General features: G+C 38.2%; 1 protein-coding gene across 1 annotated transcript in view; it reads left to right on the plus strand.

Annotated features, from left to right (window-relative positions):
* The first annotated feature begins 298 nt into the window (after positions 1-298).
* Positions 299-22,579, plus strand: part of OTC (ornithine transcarbamylase) — a 76,270-nt gene continuing 53,989 nt past the window's right edge. The window contains exons 1-3 of the mRNA XM_055337435.1: positions 299-522; positions 12,588-12,726; positions 14,175-14,256. Of these exons, the coding sequence (XP_055193410.1) occupies positions 440-522; positions 12,588-12,726; positions 14,175-14,256 (304 nt within the window). The 5' untranslated portion in view covers positions 299-439. The remainder of the gene's footprint in view (positions 523-12,587; positions 12,727-14,174; positions 14,257-22,579) is intronic.

Below are 22,579 nucleotides of genomic sequence, written 5' to 3' on the forward strand. Positions count from 1 at the left end.
CTACATCTGGGGTTTTACACTGATGATTCATTTTCTGAAAAGGCTATTTCTATGTACCTTCACAGCAGCCAGTACCTTGCATGTGTTATATGCTCAATGAGTACTTATCAATTGATTTGGTACAAGTATGTGACAGTATAAATATATTATGAAAAATGAGGAGCCTGGGCACAAAAGAATCAGGATTCCTGCTAAACACACACACACACACACACACACACACACACACACACACACTGGTAGAGCTTGGCTTAAAGTTCAGGTGCTCCTGTACCCTGCCCTGCAGTATCTCTAACCAGGAGAATTTGATAAGGTAGCTGAAGGGTGATATTACCTTTGCTCTCTTACTGCAATTGAAATCGTTCTTAGCTTTTAGGTGGACCCCACTGTCTACCTTGGTGAGGCATTTTCAAGAGCATACAATCTTTTTCATTATCAAATGAAGATGCTGTTTAATTTGAGGATCCTGTTGAACAATGCAGCTCTTAGAAATGGTCACAATTTCGTGGTTCGAAATTTTCGGTAAGTGATGGCCAGAGATTTGAGTCTGACTTAGGAACAATGGTGATAAATGAAGTTCTCTTCTGCAAAGGAGTGCAGCCTGAAAAGGCCTCTTTCTGCAGGGTGTAGGGCCAGGTTCTAACCTTATTTGAGAGAGCTATTTCTAATTCCAGCTGAGCTTTCATTTCTCAGTCCTCTGTAATCAGATTTCATAGCAGGCTGGGGGTGGGGGTTACCCTCGGCAGGTAAAACAGACTAAATGTTCTTGACATCTTCTGTTTGTGTACGTTTTAAATGGGCTAATGGCTGAAGAAAATGAGAACTAATTTATAAAGGGCCTTCAGTTTGTATTTGGGTTTGCTTGAAAATAATCTATCATTCTAGGGAGTGGGGATTATTCAGTTCTTTTAAAAAAATACCAGACCCCAAATAACAACTGGATAAATACTTACAAAGCTGCTGCAAAGGAGCCTTATGTGTGATGAGGATAATGATATTTTAAAAATAAAATCCACATTTGAAATCTATCCCTGAAATTCTTGGTAGCATGTGAAAGAAAGGAAGCTGTTTCCAATGAATTCATTATAAAAGCTACATCCTGCTTACAGCTATTGAACATGCAGTGGAAGGTGGTGTGGAGTGTGTCTGTGGGGAAGGGGACAGGGATAATAAGTTAACCAAGGAAGGAAGGCCATCAAAACTGCACATTATTGCCAGAAAGCTTCTAGAGATATTGCACATTAATAATCACATAGAATTTTCCCAGAGACCCTTTACAACCGACCTCAAAACAACCTCACTGACTTTCTGAAGGAAGAAGCTTCTAGTTTGAAGTTTTCTCCCACTGTTAGGAAGCAGACCTGTGACAGTGGCCCTGAGTCCCTCCTCTGGGCTACCTGGCAGCCCTCTCTCTCCGGACTCTACCACGAGCACCATTTCCTTGGTTAATAGAAGACTTTCAGAAGTCAGATGACATTGCAAATAATACTGTAAATAAAGCCCATAATCTTAGACCTAGATGGTACTTTGGAGCCACAGAATAGTATTAGTCCTCTCTTAATTTACAGATAGAGTCAATAAGGCCCAAACAGATTATGGCACTTACCAATAAGTACTAGAGTCAGACCACATAATCCAGGAATGTGGAGGAAAGTTCAGGTTTTGGAGTCTAAAGAACTAGATTCAAGGCCTGGTACTACCACTTGCTGGTTCTATTGACCTTGAGCAAGTCACTAAACTTTTCTGTAATGTTGCTTCACCTTTAAAATGGGAAAAAAGAGAAATATCTGCTCTTTTTACATCACAAGGTAGTTCAACAATTCATTTAATAAATATTTATTGAGCACCTACTTTGTGCCACACTGTATGCAAGGTGTTAGGGAATACAGTGGTAAAGAAGGTAAAAAGGGTATTTCATACCAGACACATGAAGTCACAGTCTAGTGATAGTGAGATAATGTGTGAAAACTGTAAAGTGACAGATGAATGTTCATTATTTTATTATTCTATCCCACTGCATTACATCAGAGAAAAGTATGATAAAATTTTATTCCATAGTTTTTAAAAAAGAATCATCACTGAGCTGAAAATAGTCAACTGAATGAATAACCAAAGTTTGGAACTTATACTCTTCTTTGAAAATTACAGTGATGATTGATTTTTAAAATACTGATAACAAGTTCAAATTTTGCAAATAAAACCCCTTCCAAATATTTGGGCTTCTTTGGTATTTAGTAATATTCTATCATCTATATCCAGTAGCCAGACTGTAACTCACAGAGTCTTGGCTAGCCATCTCTCACAGTGAATGGGGGCTGAGGCAAAAGCATGGCCAAATCAGCCCAACTCCATACCGGCTATTTGAAATATGAAAGCCTCAAATCACCCATGTCATTAGGAATTTAAGAGCATAAGTCTCATCAAAATGGGATAATGTTGAAATGGTGTTGTTCTCATGGGGCATGGGCGTTTTTCTTTCCAACTCTTTTAGTTAGCTACGCTACCTGCCAGCTAGATGAACTGAGAATTGCTGTCTCCAGTAAGACCTATGGCCTTTGATGACCTCTCAACAACAGAGAAAAGCTCCCTGTCAACTCTTCCTGTATTGTACCTTTACTTTGATTTTCAGCCTTCCACAGAGATCCGAGGTCTTTATTTCCCCCATATCTCTTGGGAAAGGTGGAGAGATCTTACTACAGAACATACCACATGATCTTAACACTAGAGAGTAATAAGAAAATGTGTGGTTAGGGTGTGGCAATGCCACAAAATAGGGACTGCAGTTTTGAAGTGAGCCGCCATATCGCCATGGATGGGATAAAAATAACAGCTTAAGTGTGGCTGAAGACATTCATGCAGGCTCCTGAATCAATCATTTTTAGTCAATTATTATTTCTTTTTTCCTCCAAAATCAATAGAATCAGACACCACGACTGCCGAAAACACCCAATCCATAGGCTTTTCAGCTCACAAACAAGGCTCTAGAGCCTGGCGGTGTATGGATAATAGACAGTGTCCTATGATTTGCTGCCTATTAGGGAAACCACTTATAGCTTTTAAAGAAACCACTAAAAAATCTCTTTTTTTTTATCAGAGAAGACCAATTTGTAAGTGCAGTTCAATTTCATCTCACAAATAGAAATTTCTTCAGAGAATATTGAGCTAAGCCACCCAATTTTGTGGAGGTTATGGATTGGAGTGGAGGTGACTGGTTTTCAGGTATTTCATTCCAGACCTTTCTAAGGGCTTACATAACTCATTATGCTCCCTTCCTCCCACACACATACTATCTCTACACATGTGGGCACATGAATGAAGCAATTATAGGCCATCCATGCTCTTCTAGAGGACAGAAAATAGTCCTCTTTGACTATTCACATCTTCTGTCATAACTGAAAATGAATGCCGTTTAAAAAATATGTTTCCTGACTTCAGAAAACTGTACAAGGTCTGAGACCAGGCATGGAATGGGGTCATGATGTTTCCCTTGACCAACAATAAAATTTGGGTCTATTTATAGTTTGTTATTTTTAGTAATTTAGTGATTTAACTGAGATAGAAGAAGTAGAGGCAGATACAGATTTTCAACAGTTTAGGGTTCCAGCCCTTTAAGAACATGTGCACAAAGCTAACCCTCTTCAATTTTCAGACAATAGGAAGTCACACCATTTTAGAAGATTGATGATCTCAGGTTTCTGAGAAACCACCTAGTCAGTCAGTTGCAAGAGTGACTTATACCACATATGAGCACGTGGCAACCATGAGAAAGGCTGCAAGTCCATTTTTAGTAATAGACTATTATTACTGTTGTTAATGAAGTAAAGAGATTTGGAGGTAATTAGTGCTTTTTTTCAAATTAATTGGATGAGATTCAAGGATTTTATGAAAATAAAGTCAGTCTCCCTTGCATGGATTGCAGTATGATTTCCTGAGATGGCAAGAAAGTGATGAAATTAAAAACAGGCCACTGAGAATTCAGATGGCTCCAGTATGGCCTATGGGAAATCTTGTGTTTATAAATTTCATGAGTGTTGTGGAAGACAAAGTCAAGATGGATCACTGATTTTGAGTTCATTTTCTTAATTTTTCAGATGAGGAATTGAGGCCAAAGATGGAAAATGATCTTCCCAAGGTCATAGCTGAACTAGGACTAGAACTGGAATAATTAAAAACCACTGTCCTATTTATTCCGCTGCTTTGATTACTTTGATCCTTTCAAACTGATCAAGTTGGCCATCCTATCCTTGCACAATCTCCTTTTTAAAAATACAACAAAAATATCTGAGTAAAAAAAAACAAAAACAAAAACAAAGAAAATATGCCTTAATGGTTGCACCAATCTGCAACGTTAAAGAAACACAAAAATTTCAGCCATCAGACCCACTGACTCCCTCTCATGCCTCCAGAAGATAAAGTCTTCATCTCAAATTTTCCATGGGGATTAAAATACCATTTAACACTGAATTTTTTCCTATTCTGGCAAAGCCTGCTCTGACTAACCACAGTTTACTCGAATCAAGCACTTTCTCTTCTAATAAAATAAAATTATACAAAGGAACACATCCAGGTCTCCTCCCGTGCTCCAAACAATTAACCAGAGTTGGAAAATGCAGCCTCTTGCAATGAAAGGTTTTATTCTGCCAATACAGAATATGCTTCTATTTTCTAGCTAGGAAGATATTTCGGTAAAGCTAACACAAAAATCTACTATTACCTTGGCTTAACTTCTTAGCATTCAATGATTTGGGGTTGAGAAATCTCTGTAATTATTTTTTCAAGGGATAAAATTAATGTAAGGAACTAGTCTTGCTTTTTTAAAAGCCCTGGCTTTACCCAGAGTGCAATGACAGTTTTGACAGAAAATCTGTACATGGTTCCCATTGTTTTCTCCCATATTGTATCCTCCCTATTGTGTGTTGGCTGAAGAATGATAATGTGTATTCAGGTCTGTTTACCAAGGAGACACACTGAAGTATAAGAAAACTAAGTATTTTATGGGAACACTAAAACAACAGTCCTGGTCCTGGTTCAGGTGCTCCAGAACCAGAGGAAGCTGCCTCCAACTGAGGCATGGGGTCTCTATAAGAACTTAGAAGCCATTTATGCCAGTGGTTTTAGCTGCCTAATTCGAGTATGGATTAATTACCAGAAATGCAAGAAATGCTTGTTACAGACCGGAGAAAAAAGGTGGGGACATGTGGCAGAGGCATTTCAATATGGTACAATTATGGAGATCTTCTACTTTTCTCTAATCTTTAAGTAGCTTAGGAAAGAGGTGTGGCAGCTCCATTTCAGAGCCAAGAGGAGGTCTTTGAGGTAAACAGGATAGGAACTTAAACTCAAACCATTGTGTTTGCTTTCCTTCCAGTGATAAATTTTCCTGGTTAGTTCTTGATATCTATGAAAAACAGCTATTTTTCCTATGCAAACATTTCCTGCCCCACCTCCTGGATAGAATTGGGAAAGGTGGTGACCACTTTAATGATTTTTCAATGGTTTGAACAATATGACTGATCTTTACTGGTTGAGATGCAATTTAAAAATTTTCCAGTATCTACCTCTCTACCTTTTTTGTCCCTAAGAACCCTGGGAACTTATTCTATACAAGAAGGGCTCATGGAGAGATGGAACCAAAGTATTGGTATATATTGGTATACTATTACTCTACTTTGGATTTGGCTCTCATGATGCTATGGGCAAAAGCTTGTCCCACCAAGTCCTCTTACCAGTTTTCTGGGTTTTTTTATGATTTTATTTATTTATTCATGATAGACATAGAAAGAGAGAGAGGGGGGCAGAAACACAGGCAGAGGGAGAAGCAGGCCCCATGCTGGTAGCCCAATGCGGGACTTGATCCCAGGACTCCAGGATCACGCCCTGGGCAAAAGGCAGGTGCTAAACTGCTGAGCCACCTAGGGATCCCCAGTTTTCTGGGTTATTGCACTTGACTCAGACTACTGTGCCTGAGATCCAAGGTTATAATGCTCTTTTTTCACATGTATATGTCCAACTGTTGTTCCCAGGAGTGTAAATACTATGCCAGAGTAGTTGAGCCCTGGGGAATTTCAGCTTTAGTCACACACTAGGCCACAATCAGTTTTCCTCCCTGAGACTCAAATCTTGTGTTCAGCCTGGGCCATATCCCATACATGCTTTTCTCTCAACGTTAATTTTGTTTTGGGGGCTCTTGGTATCTTTTTTTGGTCATCAGACTTTGATCAGAATATTGAAAATCCATCATGGCAAATCTCTCTAAGTTCATTCTCAGAAATCTGCTAAATTCATTCTTATGCAAACTGTTATACTTCTGTCCAGAGACATAATATGATTCATTCGTCCTTTTACCTAAGAAGTATTTATTGAATACCTACCATATCCCAGATATTACAATAAGCCCTGGGTATATATTAATAAACAAAACAGGCAGGATCCTTGCCAGCATAGATCATAAAGTTCAAAGGGAAGATAAAAAGTAATATAAACAAATACAAAAAATACATATTTAAAAATTGTGGTAAGTATGATGAACAAAATGAAGACAAAGTAGAGACTACTTAGTACAGATAGGAAAGGAATCTCCCAGGAGGTGGTATTTAAGCCTAAGGGCAAGAAGGAGCCAGCATTGAGAGCTAAGGAGATAGTGTTCTGGACAGAAAGAATGGTATGTGAAAGAGTCCCACAATGAGAAAGCATTTGGAGCACAGGCAGTCCTTCCTTTGCAAGGTCCCAATATGCAGGAATTTCAATTACCACAGTTGAATCACATAACACCAGTCTTTCAAGTACACAGTTCAAATTTCAGCTGCCATAGTGTATTAATTGTGAGTAGTTGCATAAAGTAAAAACTTCATGGCTAGCACTTTTGTACCCAAATCACTATGTAAATAACAGCTGCACATCATGATCCGTGACCAATTGCATCACTTCTTTCAAAGTTTTGGTGATTGTTCACTGCACATCTGTTATTCAGTTTACATACAAACAGCAAAGAGTATAGTTGCGCTGCCTTCTTTTTTCCCCAATGATAAACTGATGTGCCATTTTATAAAAATGAATAACTGAAGGGAGGAATTGTCTGACAGAGACCAAAGGGCAGCAGAGAAGTAAAGAATCACACTGGCAGCTACATTTGAATCAAATGGGAATGCATTTATAGAAGAAATAGCTGATGGTGGGATTGTTGACTCTGATACTGGTTAAGAGACTCTAGCTATGCAGCCAGAGGAATTTAGCGAAGACAAATTTACTGACATAAATGAGGAAAGTGGCTGTGACACAAAGTATAAAGATGTTCCAGAGGAAGTGACGCCAGCAAAACACTTCACATTCAAGTAATTATCAGATATCTTTTACATATTGAAAGTACAAAGGATAAATGTTAGAAATCTATCCAAACTTAGAAAGTATGACAATTCACCAAAGCACAGACAATATGTTTGCTCTGTAACATATGTTATATTATAAGAAGATAGCATGCACGGTTCAAACTACTCTTGACAGTTTTTACAAAAAATAAAACACTATAATTCTATTTCTAATGTTTTAAATTACAGTGTAATAAATATATTTGCTTTACTATTTTTTCACTTCCCTACACATTTGTAACTGACAATATGAGAGTGTTTAATGTTTTGACCAAAAATTAAAAGTCACAGAACAATTGTGATTTTTCCAACTTATTATTAAGGTTGTTTTGCATGGTTGCAGATTTAATGGTCATTTACAGTCCTACTACCATGCAAAGCCAGAACTATCTGTATTTAAGGGAAAAAAAGCTTATCTGCTAACATTTATTGGAGGCGTGATCGCAGGGCAAGAGTGAAGGCAATATTATCAGTGACTGCCGTATGGAGATTGGAGTCATAAAGAAGTATTCTGATTAATTGTGGTCTAAGAGAAAGAATTTGAAATAAGGTTTCTATTGCTATATACATTTTCAAATGAAAGGTCTGGACAAAATGGGAAGATTCAAGCAGAATGTTTGTGTCTTCTTTTTATCTTTAAACTTCAATCTGTCAATGGAGAAATAAGAGCAGCATCTCCCAGTGCAATCCCAACAGCAAAACATTCACCCTACCCTAAATCCAACCCTAATTCTGACTTCTTGGAGTATAAGGACAAACCTGAGAAAGACCCAGAGACCTTTCACTTCTCCCAATCTGTCTCCTGCTTGTGAAAACTGGAAGCTGGAGCTTTTTTGAAGTAGCTGAAGGTGGTGTTGGGTCTCCTCTTTCACCATTATTTTCCTGCTTCCTTTCATGGGAAGGGGGGAGAAAAATTAAGTTCTATGAATTCTTTCCTTTCCTTTCTTTGTAAATTCTTTTTCTCTGAGACTCAACACCACCACCACCACAATTCCAAGATCCGTGAGAGTCTCTTGAATGACACTTGTAGTCCTGTGAGTATTTAGAAGGAAGTAGATACAACACAACCCTGCAAGGGCTGAGAGTAGGGGAGGGTACTGAATCCCTTAAGTGTTGCCATTTGTTGACTCGGATTTTGTGGGCTCCAAAATAGCCAGAAGAATGAGCTTGAGCTCTCCGCTAAAAATAAGTCTTCAAAATTCGCATATGAGTTGGTTTCTCCTCTTGTCATTGGATGTGAGTTCAACAACTATAGTGATGTTTCACAAATTTCTGAAATCCTGGGGAGCAGGGTTTTCCAGCAAAGCTTTTTTCCCTTTTAAAAATAATATTGGAGGAAGTCTTAAGCCATGGAATATTAATATTTTGTTGTGAGACACAGAGTCAAGAGAGTTAATACTCTGTGATTTTATCTTACTTCGACCTTATTCCAGAGAAAAATATTTGCAAGATGCCCTAAACATGAATTGAGTAAGTTTAAGCTGCTATGCCTCCATTTCAAGTCAGACATGTTACACCTGTTACAGAGCCTCAAACCCAGCTGACTCTAAAAACTGCATGAAAAACAATCTAAGGGTTTACTTCTCAACAATATCACTACTTGTATATTCCAAGTGTTTAATTTTATCACTAATTAATGTTATCAGAACCAAACACATAACCAAAATACATATGTAAAAATACATGTTCTGCCTAAATGCTGTCTTTAAATTATCAAGTTTCTGAATAGTATTATCCAAATATTGAACATAGTTTTGTCAGGTTTTTACTAGGGTTCCAGTGGAAGGAAGAAAATGAAGGTCTATTCTAGAAACTTGCTTAGCCAGCAAAATATTTTTGTATATTTATAAATTTATTTTTAAAATATTTGGTTCTTCTTAGTCTAAACTTTGACATTTTTTAATGTTTTGTTTTATACACTATTAGAGAAGCAACACATATATTATATAAATAAGTAAACATACATCATAGATCCATGTTCAAACTTTAGAGAGTAGATGAATGACAAATTTTTAAAAGTTGAAATGTAAGTGATGAATCACTGAATTCTATTCCTAAAACCAATATGGCACTGTGTTAACTAAAATTTAAATAAAAATTTTAAAAATAATAAAAAAGTAAAATAAAAGTTAAACACTATGGTACATCTTTGAAACAAGAATGGTGACCAAAATTTTGATCCACATATAAGCTGAAAACACTAATTTCTATTGGAATTGAATGTGTCATTAGCATCTTTTTAAAAAATATTTTTTAGGGCAGCCCTGGTGGTTCAGTGGTTTAGCACCGCCTTCAGCCCAGGGCCTGGTCCTGGAGACCCGGGATCGAGTCCCACATCGGGCTCCCTGCATGGAGCCTGCATCTCCCTCTGCCTGTGTCTGTGCCTCTCTCTCTCTCTCTCTCTCTCTCTCTCTCTCTCTCTCTGTCTCTCATGAATAAATAAATAAAATCTTAAAAAAATATTTTATTTATTTATTCATTTGTGAGAGGGAGGGAGGGAGAGAGAGAGAGAGAGAGGGAGAGAGAGAGAGAGCAAGTGTGAGTGTGAGTACAGGGAGGGTCAGATTGAGAGGGAGAAGCAGATTCCCCATTGAGCAGGGTGCCTGACTTGGGGCTTGATCCCAGTACCTTGGGATCATGACCTGAGCCAAAGGCAGCCGCTTAACTGACTGAGCCATCTAGGAGCCCCTGTCATTAGTATCTTACATTAAATCAGTCAACCATTAGCCAACTAACTCATAAACCCTCAATCTTTATGGAAGTTTCTTTCCTTACTAACTAGAATCTCTGAAGGGCTTAACATCACAAAAAGTCAACTGAAAAAAATCTATTCATCTATCAAAGATTAAATGAACCAATCAACTCTGCCAGAAAGTTGGATGTTTAGTGAAATATTCCTTTGTCTATGTTATTTGACATCATGCATTGGAGACAACAAATTGAGTGAATTTGTGATTTTCTTGACTATCTTCTTGTCATCATTGCAAGACATAAATAAATCCCACCAAAGAATTTACTCTTCATCTCAGGTAGCCCAAGCTCTTTACTTAGGCTGAAATTCAAGCATGATCATTTTGTGACAGTTGTTTTACTTCTAGTAAAATTAATGTTTAGTACCTGTGGTGAACCACAATTTGCCTTTCATTATTCATAATTTCCAATTGTATACAATATAGTTATTGTTAAAAAAAGATAACACTGGGAAAATGAAATAATAAGTGTTATTTATTTTTAAAGATTTTATTTATTTATTTATTTATTTATTTATTTATTTATTTATTTAATTTTTTTTTATGAGAGCCACAGAGAGAGGCAGAGACATGGGCAGAGGGAGAAGCAGGCTTTCCATGGAGAGCCTGACACAGGTCTCAATCCCAGGATCCCAGGATCCTGACCTGAGCCAAAGGCAGACGCTCAACCAGGAGCCATCCAAATGTCCCTGTTTTCTATTTTAGATACTGATTCCCAAATAATAATTATTGTCATCATGATGTAACAAAATGTTAAAATGAGACTCTTTCCATCTCAGTTTCTGCTCAGGCCCAGTAGGTGTTGACTCTTTCCTCATTCCAAAGTGAGATGCTATGCCACTAAGACAGGAGCAAAAGAGATACTCAATAATTATTTTTGCATCCCACTGGTGATCACTTCCAGCTTCTAAAATGGACTTCAGAAACCAAGAGATGGGTTGTATATTAGAAGAGAGTTTTTAAAGTGCTACTACTATGTATGACAGGGAGAGGTACTCTCCCCTCACCTCGAGCCTGGGGATGTGGCTCCAATGGCATCAATATCTCCAATAGGAGATCTTGAGGACGCCATACACCAAATCCAGGCCTATACTTGGGAAATCTTGAGTAAGAGGGACAGGCTGCCCAGAAGTTTTGACAGCAGAACAAGACAGCAGTTTATAGTGGAATGAAACTGACCCTTGTCAGAGCAAAGAACATGAAGGGCTTCCCATGAACTAATACAGACTGAGAGAGAGACCTAACATGGTAGTGTTTCACATGATGGCCACGAGACCTCCTGAAGGGTGGGGAGATCTTTGCAAAAGGAGTCTGGATGTATTCCCTTGGGTGGCATGAGAAGTATAATTGTCCACCACCCAAGGACTACCATGAGAAATTCTCAATGATGGCAGAATTTTCCCAAGGATGCTCAAAAGCATCCCAGAAGAGAGTCAGCCTCAAGCACCTATACCAATGCTAGATAGCTAGAACAGAATCAGACTTTGCTTGACCCTTAACTCCTCACCTTCCCTAGGCTTAACTTGGAGGGAATAATGGCAGGGAAATAGAGGAATCAGCTCATGGTCATCCCTTTTCCCTCTAGAGGTGGCCAGCTTGAATTAGGCATGAGCTGGAAGGGAAAAGGGTGCTAGCTTACAGTACATTTCTTAAAGTTAAAAAAAATTATTATTATTATTATTATTATACATTATTTTACGTGTAAAATAGACTGAGACTCTTTGGGGGAATAAAGTAGGCACAGAGGATTTTTTAAATTTTATTTTCTGAAAGGAACTAGAAAAGCCACAAGGCCCATTGTATTTGACTGGGAACAAGTAAAGAACAAATCTCCAAGAACAGATTTGTAGGGCAGTAGGGGAAAAAGAATCACAATGTTTTCTATTGTATGGACATTGTATATTATTTGTTTAATCTTATTATCTCAATAATAATAGCTAAAATTTATCAAAGGCTTATTATATGCCAGACACTGTATGATTTCCATGAATTAAATCATTTCAACTTCATAACCCTATAAGATTGTTATACTTAATTTCTAGGTGAGAAATTTAGGTACAGAGAGAGATTAGGTTACTTGCCTGAAGTTGCACAGTTAATAAGTGGCAAAGCCACTGATACTATTCCCAGCAAATAAGAATTCAACTACTTCCTCAAATGGTTCTTTTCTATCAACATCCAAAATATTGGATACCTAAAATGTAAACCAAAGCCATATCAATTTTAATGGATTAGCACTTTGCAGAAACACATGAGGCTCCATGTGATTTGCTATGTTTTAAAACTATGAATCACCATAGCATGGGTTTTTTTTCTTTTTCTTTTTTTTATAAATTAATTTTTATTGGTGTTCAATTTACCAACATACAGAATAACACCCAGTGCTCATCCCGTCAAGTGTCCCCCTCCGTGCCCGTCACCCATTCACCAAATATATTATTTCTCTTTCTTTTTCATTTTTCTTTTTTTGTAGATGTGGACAACCACTACAAAATAAAGTACAGCTGAAGGGTCGTGACCTCCTTACTCTAAAGAACTTTACAGGAGAAGAAATTAAGTATATGTTATGGCTATCAGCAGATCTAAAATTTAGGATAAAAGAGAAAGGAGAGGTATGTAGCATTTCATCTTATTTTCTTATTCTATCAACCAACCTTTTAAAGACAGCCTTTCCAAAGAAAGAGGGAAAATAAAATATATTAAAAGTCCTAAACTGTAGCTAAGTAATGAAACCACACAATCAAGGTAATTGATTATCACTGAGTGTACAAACATAAAAAAGCATAAAAATCAGTTGTTCAATGACAAATCATTGTACTTCTTTCATGTGGAATGTTGAAATTCATTATTAATTGGATCAGAACCTAAGGAATCATTTATCTTGACAGATTTTATTTTTATACCTTCATTCTTTTCTCTGTGTGTTATCTATCAAGTTAAAAATAAGGATGATATTTTTTTCCTGGCAACAAATTCAATTGTGGATGACTATCAGATATATGACCCTTAGGATAATGTCCAAAAATTCACAATGATATTACAGTGTTAAAAATAATTTAGATTAGCAAAGAAACAAGTGGTAACCAAGTAGGAGAAGAGATGGGATATAGTGCTTAGCTATAAGCATTATTCTGCATTTTGAGCAATTGATGTTTGAAACACGCTTAATTAATGCAGCAGCTTCATTTAGACCGCTTAATTGTGAAAGCATTTTTGTGTTCCAAGCTTGTTCAAAAGCACTTTAAAGAGTTGGTTTCAGGTTGAGGAAGTTTTACATGACCTTGGTTTTCTTATCTAGTTCACTAGCTCTCCAAGTTCTGAAAACAAGAGTGACTCCAAATGCTATGAGTTGACATTCCCACATAAGACCTGAAATAAAGAGAAAACGTCCCCCAAGATCCCAGGTCTTTTCTTCATATTTTGTGTATAAGGAAGGTTAGCTGGCAGGAATGTACTTGTTCCAGAACTCATCCTATCAGGAAGTCTATCTACAAGAAGAGGAAGGAGGAAAAGCCCCACCCCACACCCAAACTCTCCAGATTGTTTCCAAATGACTTCCAGAAACAAAGCCTTTGCACTCCCACAGGGATGCATGATAAAATTGTAGCTGGGGTTTCATCTTTAGGAGTCTTAATGCCTCATGTTGTGAGAGAGTAGCATTGTTTCTAGCTGAGAAAACAGCTCTGAAACAATCATCTTCAAGGTCATTGAACATTGATATGGATTTCCATGGATTTAGGTAAAAAGATGGTTCCAGTAGGAAACATTAACATATTTTGGAACAAGTGCTCAGGTTGAACCCAGAGCAACTAATATTTTCTAATTACATGCCATTAAGCTGTAGGAGTTCCTGTTCCTTTCCTCCATTTGATTAGAACATGAAAAAAAAAACATTTTAAATTCACTTTTTAAGTAACATTTTGAATGCTTCTTTGGAAGCAGTGAATATTTATTCTACATTTTCTGATAATGTAAAGAATAACTTTTGAAACATAATCTTTGATACTGGATACAAAATATATTTTTTCATTTTAATTGTATTCTTGTCCTTAATTTTCAGTATTTGCCTTTATTACAAGGGAAGTCCTTAGGCATGATTTTTGAAAAAAGAAGTACTCGAACAAGACTGTCCACAGAAACAGGTGAGTCCACAGAGAAACTCGCACTTGTGCTGAAAAGGGGGCCAAAGGATGAAGATCTGGAAGGAGTCACCCAGTGGGGGAATCTGTCTTGTTAGCAACCACAAAGGGAAAACATTGTCACCATGTGTAGCAGTGCAAGGCTCTGAATGCTCTTTCCAATTCTCAAAGAAGCTGTAAGCAGAAAGATTAGCGTCATGTATAGGAATTCCATGAAGAATTGATTAGTAGTCCCAAGGAGTTTTTTTACGTACAGTTCAAAATGTGAGTGAATACAAATTTTCAGCCCTCAAACTCATGTGGGCAAGAAATGTCTATTTTCCTAATATGTAAAGACTTTTTTCTTGCTTGTACCAATTTTGCTGGATGGTGGAAACCGAATCTCTGCAATGTTATGCAATCCTCAGTCATTTCAGGGTTTACTTTGTCAATTTAGGCTCTCCTCTCTCTTTCCCCACAGTCATGGCTAAGCCCTGGAGAGTATGTGAATAAGACACCTAGGGCTATGGGGATCTGGGCATTGGTAATCAGGACATCATCATCAAACATTCACGTTGGAGTCTTCTGGGACTTCTTTATCCCCATTGGACCTTGGCTGTCTCCCATTCACTGGAGTTTGCTTCACTTGGATCACAAGACTTAAAATATTTCTCGGTTTGACTCTCAACCTCTTGGCAGCTCTCCATGTCATACTGGCTACAGAGATACTGCAAGGCTTTCTCTATCATTCCTTCCTCAGACTGGGTGCCAGGGAGTTCTGTAAAATGTGTTGCCTCCTAGAGCTCTGTGTTAAAAACAAGACACAGGTGTTATCAGCTCTGGGGTTTCCCAAACTCATCTGAAAATTCCATCATGCTTCCCACCCTTTGGTACTTGGCCTGGGGGACAGACAGCAGGGTACAGTGTCAAATATTTGTCAATTTCTATTTCTGTTGCTGCCTCTCTCTTGCTCTTCTTTTCCCCCTCTCAGTTCCTAGTATTAGAGGGTAGGTGATAAAGCAGGAAGAAAAAACTGATTCTGACTATTCCAAGATTTCTTTTGAATCTACTGTTTGTGCCTGGAATTGTAAGCTATTGAGACTCAAAATTTCTTCTCAAACTATTATCTCTGTTATGTTTCAAAAAGTCCATTTTGAAACTCATAAGCCATACATCACCTGTTTTCTTTTGCTCTGCATTTCTGCTTTGTTAGACCTCCTTTGAATCAATAACATGACTACCCAAATGGACAAATGGATAGGATCAAGGAGAAGGTACCAGAAACAAAACCATATTGGTTGATTCTTCAAATATTTCATCCTATATACAAGCATCAGAGCTTTCAAGGCTTTGTTTGTTTATTTATTTTAGAGAGGGAGGGAAAGATAGATAGAGAGAGAGAGACAGAGAGAGGCAGAGAGAGAATCTTAAGCAGGCCCCACACCCAGCATGGAGCTAGATGTGGGACTTGATCTCAAAACCCTGAGATCATGACCTGAACTGAAATCAAGAGTCAGACGCCTAACCAACTGAGCCAACCAGGTGCCCCATAAAAGTTTCCTAGGATTTAGAAGCAAACAACTACTTCATGCAATTCTTGCCTTGTAATAATCAGTAATGAGGTTCATCAAATATATAGCAAAATAAAATTCAGAGGGATTAAATGACTTGGTAATACAAATAGCACCAGGATTCAGATATCAAAGTCACTTTTCTTACTAATATACTCCCCTTGCCCCTGGAGAGAAGAAAGGAGGGTGAGGGAAACCATATAAGGTGTCACCTAACCTTTAAGTTCCAGGAAGAAAACAGATGAGAACATTCTACTCTTTAAAGATGGCTCCTTTAAGAAATCATGTTGACATCTGACATACAGTAAAGGAAAAGTGAATATTGCTTAAACCAGTCAGTAATTCTCAAATTCTGCTCCTTTTCAGCATTGGTCTTCTAGGAGTTGAGCAGAATTTTATTTTATCATTAGTACTTAAAAGAGGTATTCTTTTTTGAAGTCATCAAAAGAATGGATTAATACACAGGCATTTCTCAATTTTAAGTTTTTTTAAAATTAATTTTTCTTAGTTGTTTTCTACAACTTTTCTTTATTCAGATGCTATGCTATTTTTGGTGTCAAATATCCTCAAATAAGTGATCAGTTTTACCATTCACATATAATGTGGTAGTTAAGCTATTAATAAAACCAAAAGTGAAGACTTAATAAGCCTTTGGGTGCAGACCCTGTGACAAGTGCTCTATATTAATTACAGGGATTATCTCACTTAATCCTTATGACAATTCTATGAGGATAAGACCATTGAGGAAAACAGGCTGAACCAAGTTCAGCAAATGGCCCACAGTCACATTGCTAATAAATGGCAGACCTAGGACTGGAAGCTATTATTAAATGTATTTTTTAAGTATCTAATTTAATTTAGAGAGGTAATAGTCGTGTTTTATTCCAGTAAAATTGTTTCTACAGATGGCATTAAGCATTTTGTTAGATGATGGTTTTCTATGTAGAAGTGTTCTGAAACCTGCACAGAATTGCAAACTGTAACGACAAATACATGAGAAAAGCAACATCTGACCATAAAAAGTTATGGTTCACAGAGTATTCATCATTATCTTCAATAAATATCCATGAGTCTAATTGTATGTGGCATCCTGCCAAACTCAACAGGAGGAGAATCTGTCAGAGTAAGTAGTTGCTTTAAATGCTTACAGAAACAGTAAACCTCAACCAAAACCATAGCAGAGCATTTCTATAATGAACATATGTATCTTATTAGTTGTCCTTTGGCACAATTTTCCATCAAAACCTGTTACCTTGGTATTTAGAATGAAAATAGAATGTAATTAAAACTGTCTATTATTGCTTCAGATTTGTGCCAGCCTCCTCACAGGAAAGTCCTTGAGGATTCCATCCCAAGCCTGAGTTGCAGAGATATAACGGTATTTCTACTTATCTCAGAGGACAGAATAAAATTGCCACTCAACTTTAAGCCATATTAATTGCTCATGTAATATTTTTATTAAAGTGTAACATACCTACAGAAAAGTGCACAAATCATTAAATATATAGAGTTCAATGAATTCTTACAGTACATACATCCTTGTAACTAATACCTGGATAGAGAAACAGGACATTAAGGGCATTTCAGAAGCCCTCCCTTGTATTTCCTTCTAGTTGCTACTCCCCCTACCCAAGGGTAACTATTATCCTGCTTTCTAACATCACAGATTAGTTTTGCCCATGATGGGATCATTCAGCATATGCTCTTTTGTGTGTGGTTTCTTTTGCTCAGCATTATGCTTGTGAGATGTACTGGCGTCGATGTGTATAGTTGTAGATCATTTATTCCTCCTCCACTCTTTGTGTATGCCTGCCAGGCAAACTGTGCAATTCTCTCGTGTGTCTACTGATGATTATATTCTTTTATTGCAAATTAATTGAGCAGATAGTCGGATACATTTATTAATCTCGGTAAGTGCAGTAGCTGATAGGAAAAAAATGCACAAGGCATCTTAAGAGATGGTTCTTTTCATTATTTAACCGTGGTATTTCACTTTCAAGGTGACATAGAAGCTGGTGCTTTCCAGCTATTTCAGTTGTATCATCTTTACAAAGGTGACAATATAAAAATCATGATACTATTCTGCAGGTATGAAAGTGAAGCACAGAGAGGCTCATGACTGCCTTAGTTCTACCAGCAAGAGCCCTCATATTTCCAGTGCCTGAATTCTATTTATATGCCTCCTTCCAAAGCTTGCAGGGATCTGTGAGGAAAAGAGCAAAATCAGATGTACTCTTATTTTCCCAGGCAGAAATTAAGATACTAATAGAAGAAACCCTTTGTTCAAATATACCCAATGTGAATGCATAAACAAATGACAGTTAACAGCAGAGTTCTCTGGATGAAGGGTGAATGAGAGAGGAGAGCCCTCTGCCTCTGCCCTCCTCTCCTGAGCAATGGTGGCTCCTGGAAGCTTTTCTGAACCTGTGACAGCCCCCCCGCCCCCACCGAAGCACTTATCACCAGCCAGGTCTGATAAGCTGGCAAATATTTGACCTGTGCTTTTAAATTGGGGTCTGAGGCTCCTTTCTGACCAGTGACCACAACTGCAGAGGTAATTCCTTCTCAGAGGCAATGTCCCCCCATCTTATCTCCTTTGAGAACTGCTGAAGGCTTAGACTCCTACTTCTTAACATTTTCTGTAACCCCTCTTCCTACCCCTACCTCATAAGTCCAGGCTTGATATGAATCTTCTTTACAGTACAAAGAGAAAAGTGACAAGGCAGCAACCTAATCCTGCACTGTTACAGCAAAATGACTTCTGGTAAAAATGAGAGCATGACTTGGAGTAGACCTGCCAGTAAACTGTTTAAACCTTCCTCCATAGCTTCCAACTCTCAGTGACATTCATCTCTGTGCTAGCCACATAGTAGGCGCGCAATAAATACTTTATTGATGAATGTGCACTTTTCACATTTGTATAGGTTATGTACCCTGTTTAGAAACAGATTAAATACTCAAGAGTGATTAGTGATTATAATTATCACTAAATTCCATTAGCTCACTTTACACGTAATAGAAAATTTTATTCCTTCTGTTAACAATATTAGGAGATATTTGCAAGTGAAAAGAATGGGTCCCCTCCCCAGAGTCAAAATCCCTCCTACATTCATTTAATAAATATTTGTTGAGCCCTTACTATATACCAGTATTTATTCTAGGTTCTTGAGAGTGCTAAATCAGTGAACAAAACAGAGGAAAATTCCTGTGTTCATGGAGCTTATGTTCTAGTGAGTACACAGACAATAAGCAATAGACATACTAAGTAAGTGGATGATAGAGTATGTTGGAAATAAAGAGAAGAATGTTCCTGGAAGTGAGGGCAAAACATGTTCTCCATTATTTGGAATTGGCTTTTATTCTGAGTGAAATGAAGACTCTTTGTAGGGTTGACATGATCTAACTTGCATTTTAAAAGGCTCTCTTGGACTGCTCTGTTGAAAATAAACTGCAGGGGTTGGGGGTGGAGACAAGATAGAAGCAGTGAAATCCATCAGTAGGTAGCTATAATACATGGAGGCAAGGGCCAGAGTGGTAGCAGTAGAAGAGGTAAAAGGGACAGATTCTGGATATGTTTTGAAGGGATAGCTCACAAGATTTCTGATGCATTGGGTAGAGAAGAGACATTAAAGATGACTTCATGGGGATCCCTGGGTGGCATAGTGGTTTGGCGCCTGCCTTTGGCCCAGGGCGCGATCCTGGAGACCCGGGATCGAATCCCAAGTCGGGCTCCCGGTGCATGGAGCCTGCTTCTCCCTCTGCCTGTGTCTCTGCCTCTCTCTCTCTCTCTCTCTCTCTCTCTCTCTCTGTGACTATCATAAATAAATAAAAATTAAAAAAAAGATGACTTCATGGTGTTTGCCTGAGCAGCTGTGAGCAGGATGGACCAGGTGGAGAATAGAGAGGAAAATCAGGAGTTCAGTTTCTTTGGAAGTATTGAATTTAAGATGTCTGTCAGACACATGAGCAAAGATATTGAAAAGACAATTAGCTATTAGTTTAGAATATGGAATTGAGATTTGACCTAGAGATATTTGGGAGTCATCAGCATATAGATGGTATTTCAGGCCATGAAACTGGATATGATTAGAAAGGGAATGAGTATAGATGGAGACAAGAGGACCAAGGACCGGCCTTGAGGGACACCAACATTAAGAGGCCAAGGAAAAGAGAGGGAACCAGCAATAGAGATTGAGAAGGAGCAACTACTAAGGTAGATGTGAAGGCAAGAAGGTGTGGTGTGTGAAGAAAGTTTATCATGAAGGTGGTGAACAACTTTGTTAAATGCTACTAATTTAAGAAAACAGAACTGAAATGGTTACTAGATGTATCATTGCTAACTTTGGTGAGAGAAGTTTTGGTGCAGTGTTGCTAGGGAGGGGTTGGCACAAAGCCTTATGGGAATATGTTTGAGGGAAATGAGAAAAGAGGAACCGAAGAGAGAAAGAAAAAACAAAGTTTTCCTGCAAAGGGAGCAAAGAGTTGAAGGGATACTTAGCAGGGGAAATAGGGACAAGAGAAAAATCTGCATTTGTTTTTTATTAATGAGTGAAAAAAATGAGAATAGTATATTCATGAGGAATATATGTACGGGAGATAGGAAAGAACTGCTAGACCAATATTCTTGAGTATGCAAGAAGGTATGGCTTCTAGTACATACATAGGGCATGAAAAGTCCATCTATGCTTAATAGGAAGAAAAGCAGAATATATGGGTATAAATGCTGGCAGCTAGGGAAATGGAGTGGTGGAATGTGGAAGTTCTCCATCTGCTACCAGCCTTTCGGTGAGGGATGAAGCAAGGTCATCAGCTGAATGCTGGCTCTACTTTCAAAATATATCTCTTGATATATATATAATATATCTCTTTTTTTTCTTTTTGTTATAATAAATTTATTTTTTATTGGTGTTCAATTTACCAACATACAGAATAACACCCAGTGCTCATCCCATCAAGTGCCCCCCTCAGTGCCCGTCACCCATTCACCCCCACCCCCCGCCCTCCTCCCCTTCCACCACCCCTAGTTCGTTTCCCAGAGTTAGGAGTCTTTATGTTCTGTCTCCCTTTCTGATATCTCCCACACATTTCTTCTCCCTTCCCTTATATTCCCTTTCACTATTATTCATATTCCCCAAATGAATGAGAACATACACTGTTTGTCCTTCTCTGATTGACTTACTTCACTCAGCATAATACCCTCCAGTTCCATCCACTTGGAATCAAATGGTGGGTATTTGTCGTTTCTAATGGCTGAGGAATATTCCATTGTATACATAAACCACATCTTCTTTATCCATTCATCTTTCGATGGGCACCATATCTCTTCTTAGCCAATCACTTTCTCATTTCAGTTGCCACCACCCTGGTCCAAGCTATCAACGCTCACCCCGAGTTTTGCAAATGGGTCTAGTGACTGGCCTCTCTGCTTCCACCCTTGCCCCACTACAGATGTTATGTTCAAATATAAGTCCATCATGTGACTCTTCTGCTCTCATCCCCCAATGGCTTTCTGTCTTATTCAGACAAAAGTCAAATTTGTTGCTTCCTCCCTACCTTCCTTCTGTAGCCTCACCTCCTACTACTTTCGTCCTGACAAACTCTGCACCTTCCATGCCAATCTTCTTTTTGTGCCTTGGACCCACCAGTCATGCCCTTCCTAAGGACCTCAAGACATGCTCTTTCCACTGTCTGATATGTTTCAGTGTGACTTCCATGACCACATTAAAAATACAGCTCATAAAAAAATAAAAAAAAAATACAGCTCATATTCCTTACATTTCCTGTCTCCTCTCCCTCTTCTATTTTTCTTATGGAACTTATCAACATCCAACATCCAACATATTTTAAATTTACTCATTCAGTTTATTATTGGTCTCTCCCCATTGGAATGTAAGGACTGTGTAAGCAGGCACTTGTATCCTGTTGCTTATAACGCTTTTCTCAATGCCTAGAATATCACCAGGCTCATAATTTTAGAATGAATGAATAAATTTCAGAATTACACTGTGATGCCAGGGCCTACTGTGATCACTCCACAGAGACAAAATGTGCCTTCTACCAAAATTTGGTTTGATTGGTGACATTGAGGATGCCACACATGCACCAAGAGAGTATGGAAAGGTTTGTTACTCACATAACGTGGCTTCCTGTGTAGGGTAGGACTGTCTCCCATACTGGTCTCAAGTAGCATTAGACAGTGGAGAAATTATACTAGCCTGGGCTTTTATTGTGGCTAGAGAGTGGGGCTGGGGAGAAGATTCCCATGCACAGGCCAGGTCTTGTTTAGTTTGAACCCACTGCTAGTGCCAAAGGAGGGAGCATGTGGATTTTCTTAACAGCTTGCCCAGATATAGGGCAGAAGAAGAAGAAGGGAGAGTGATGGTTGGCTTGAAAATTGGTAGCATTTAAGCATCATAAATGGAGTCAGACTCTTTATTATAGGACCCATTGCAAGTAGGATCGTTAGTGTGTTTCAAGTTCTTTGATTCTACCTGGGATGTAACACATCACAACTGCAAGGGATCTCAGGGCTCTAGGCAAATTGCCTGATTTTTAAGATGAAGAAGAATGAGTCCAGATCCACTCTATTGTCCTATCTTTGCAAATTCCAGTGTAAGTTGGCTCAGGGGCTGGCTAGTCTATGGCAAGCCCTAAGGCTATAAGTTCTTAAAAACAATCTCTTTTTTTTTGTACATATATTTTTTGGAATTAGACTTGCCAACATATAGTATAACACCCAGTGCTCATCCCGTCCAGTGCCCCCTTCAGTGCCCGCC

The sequence above is a fragment of the Nyctereutes procyonoides genome, unplaced genomic scaffold, assembly GCF_905146905.1.
Source record: "Nyctereutes procyonoides isolate TBG_1078 unplaced genomic scaffold, NYPRO_anot_genome, whole genome shotgun sequence".
Classification (NCBI taxonomy): Eukaryota; Metazoa; Chordata; class Mammalia; order Carnivora; family Canidae; genus Nyctereutes; species Nyctereutes procyonoides.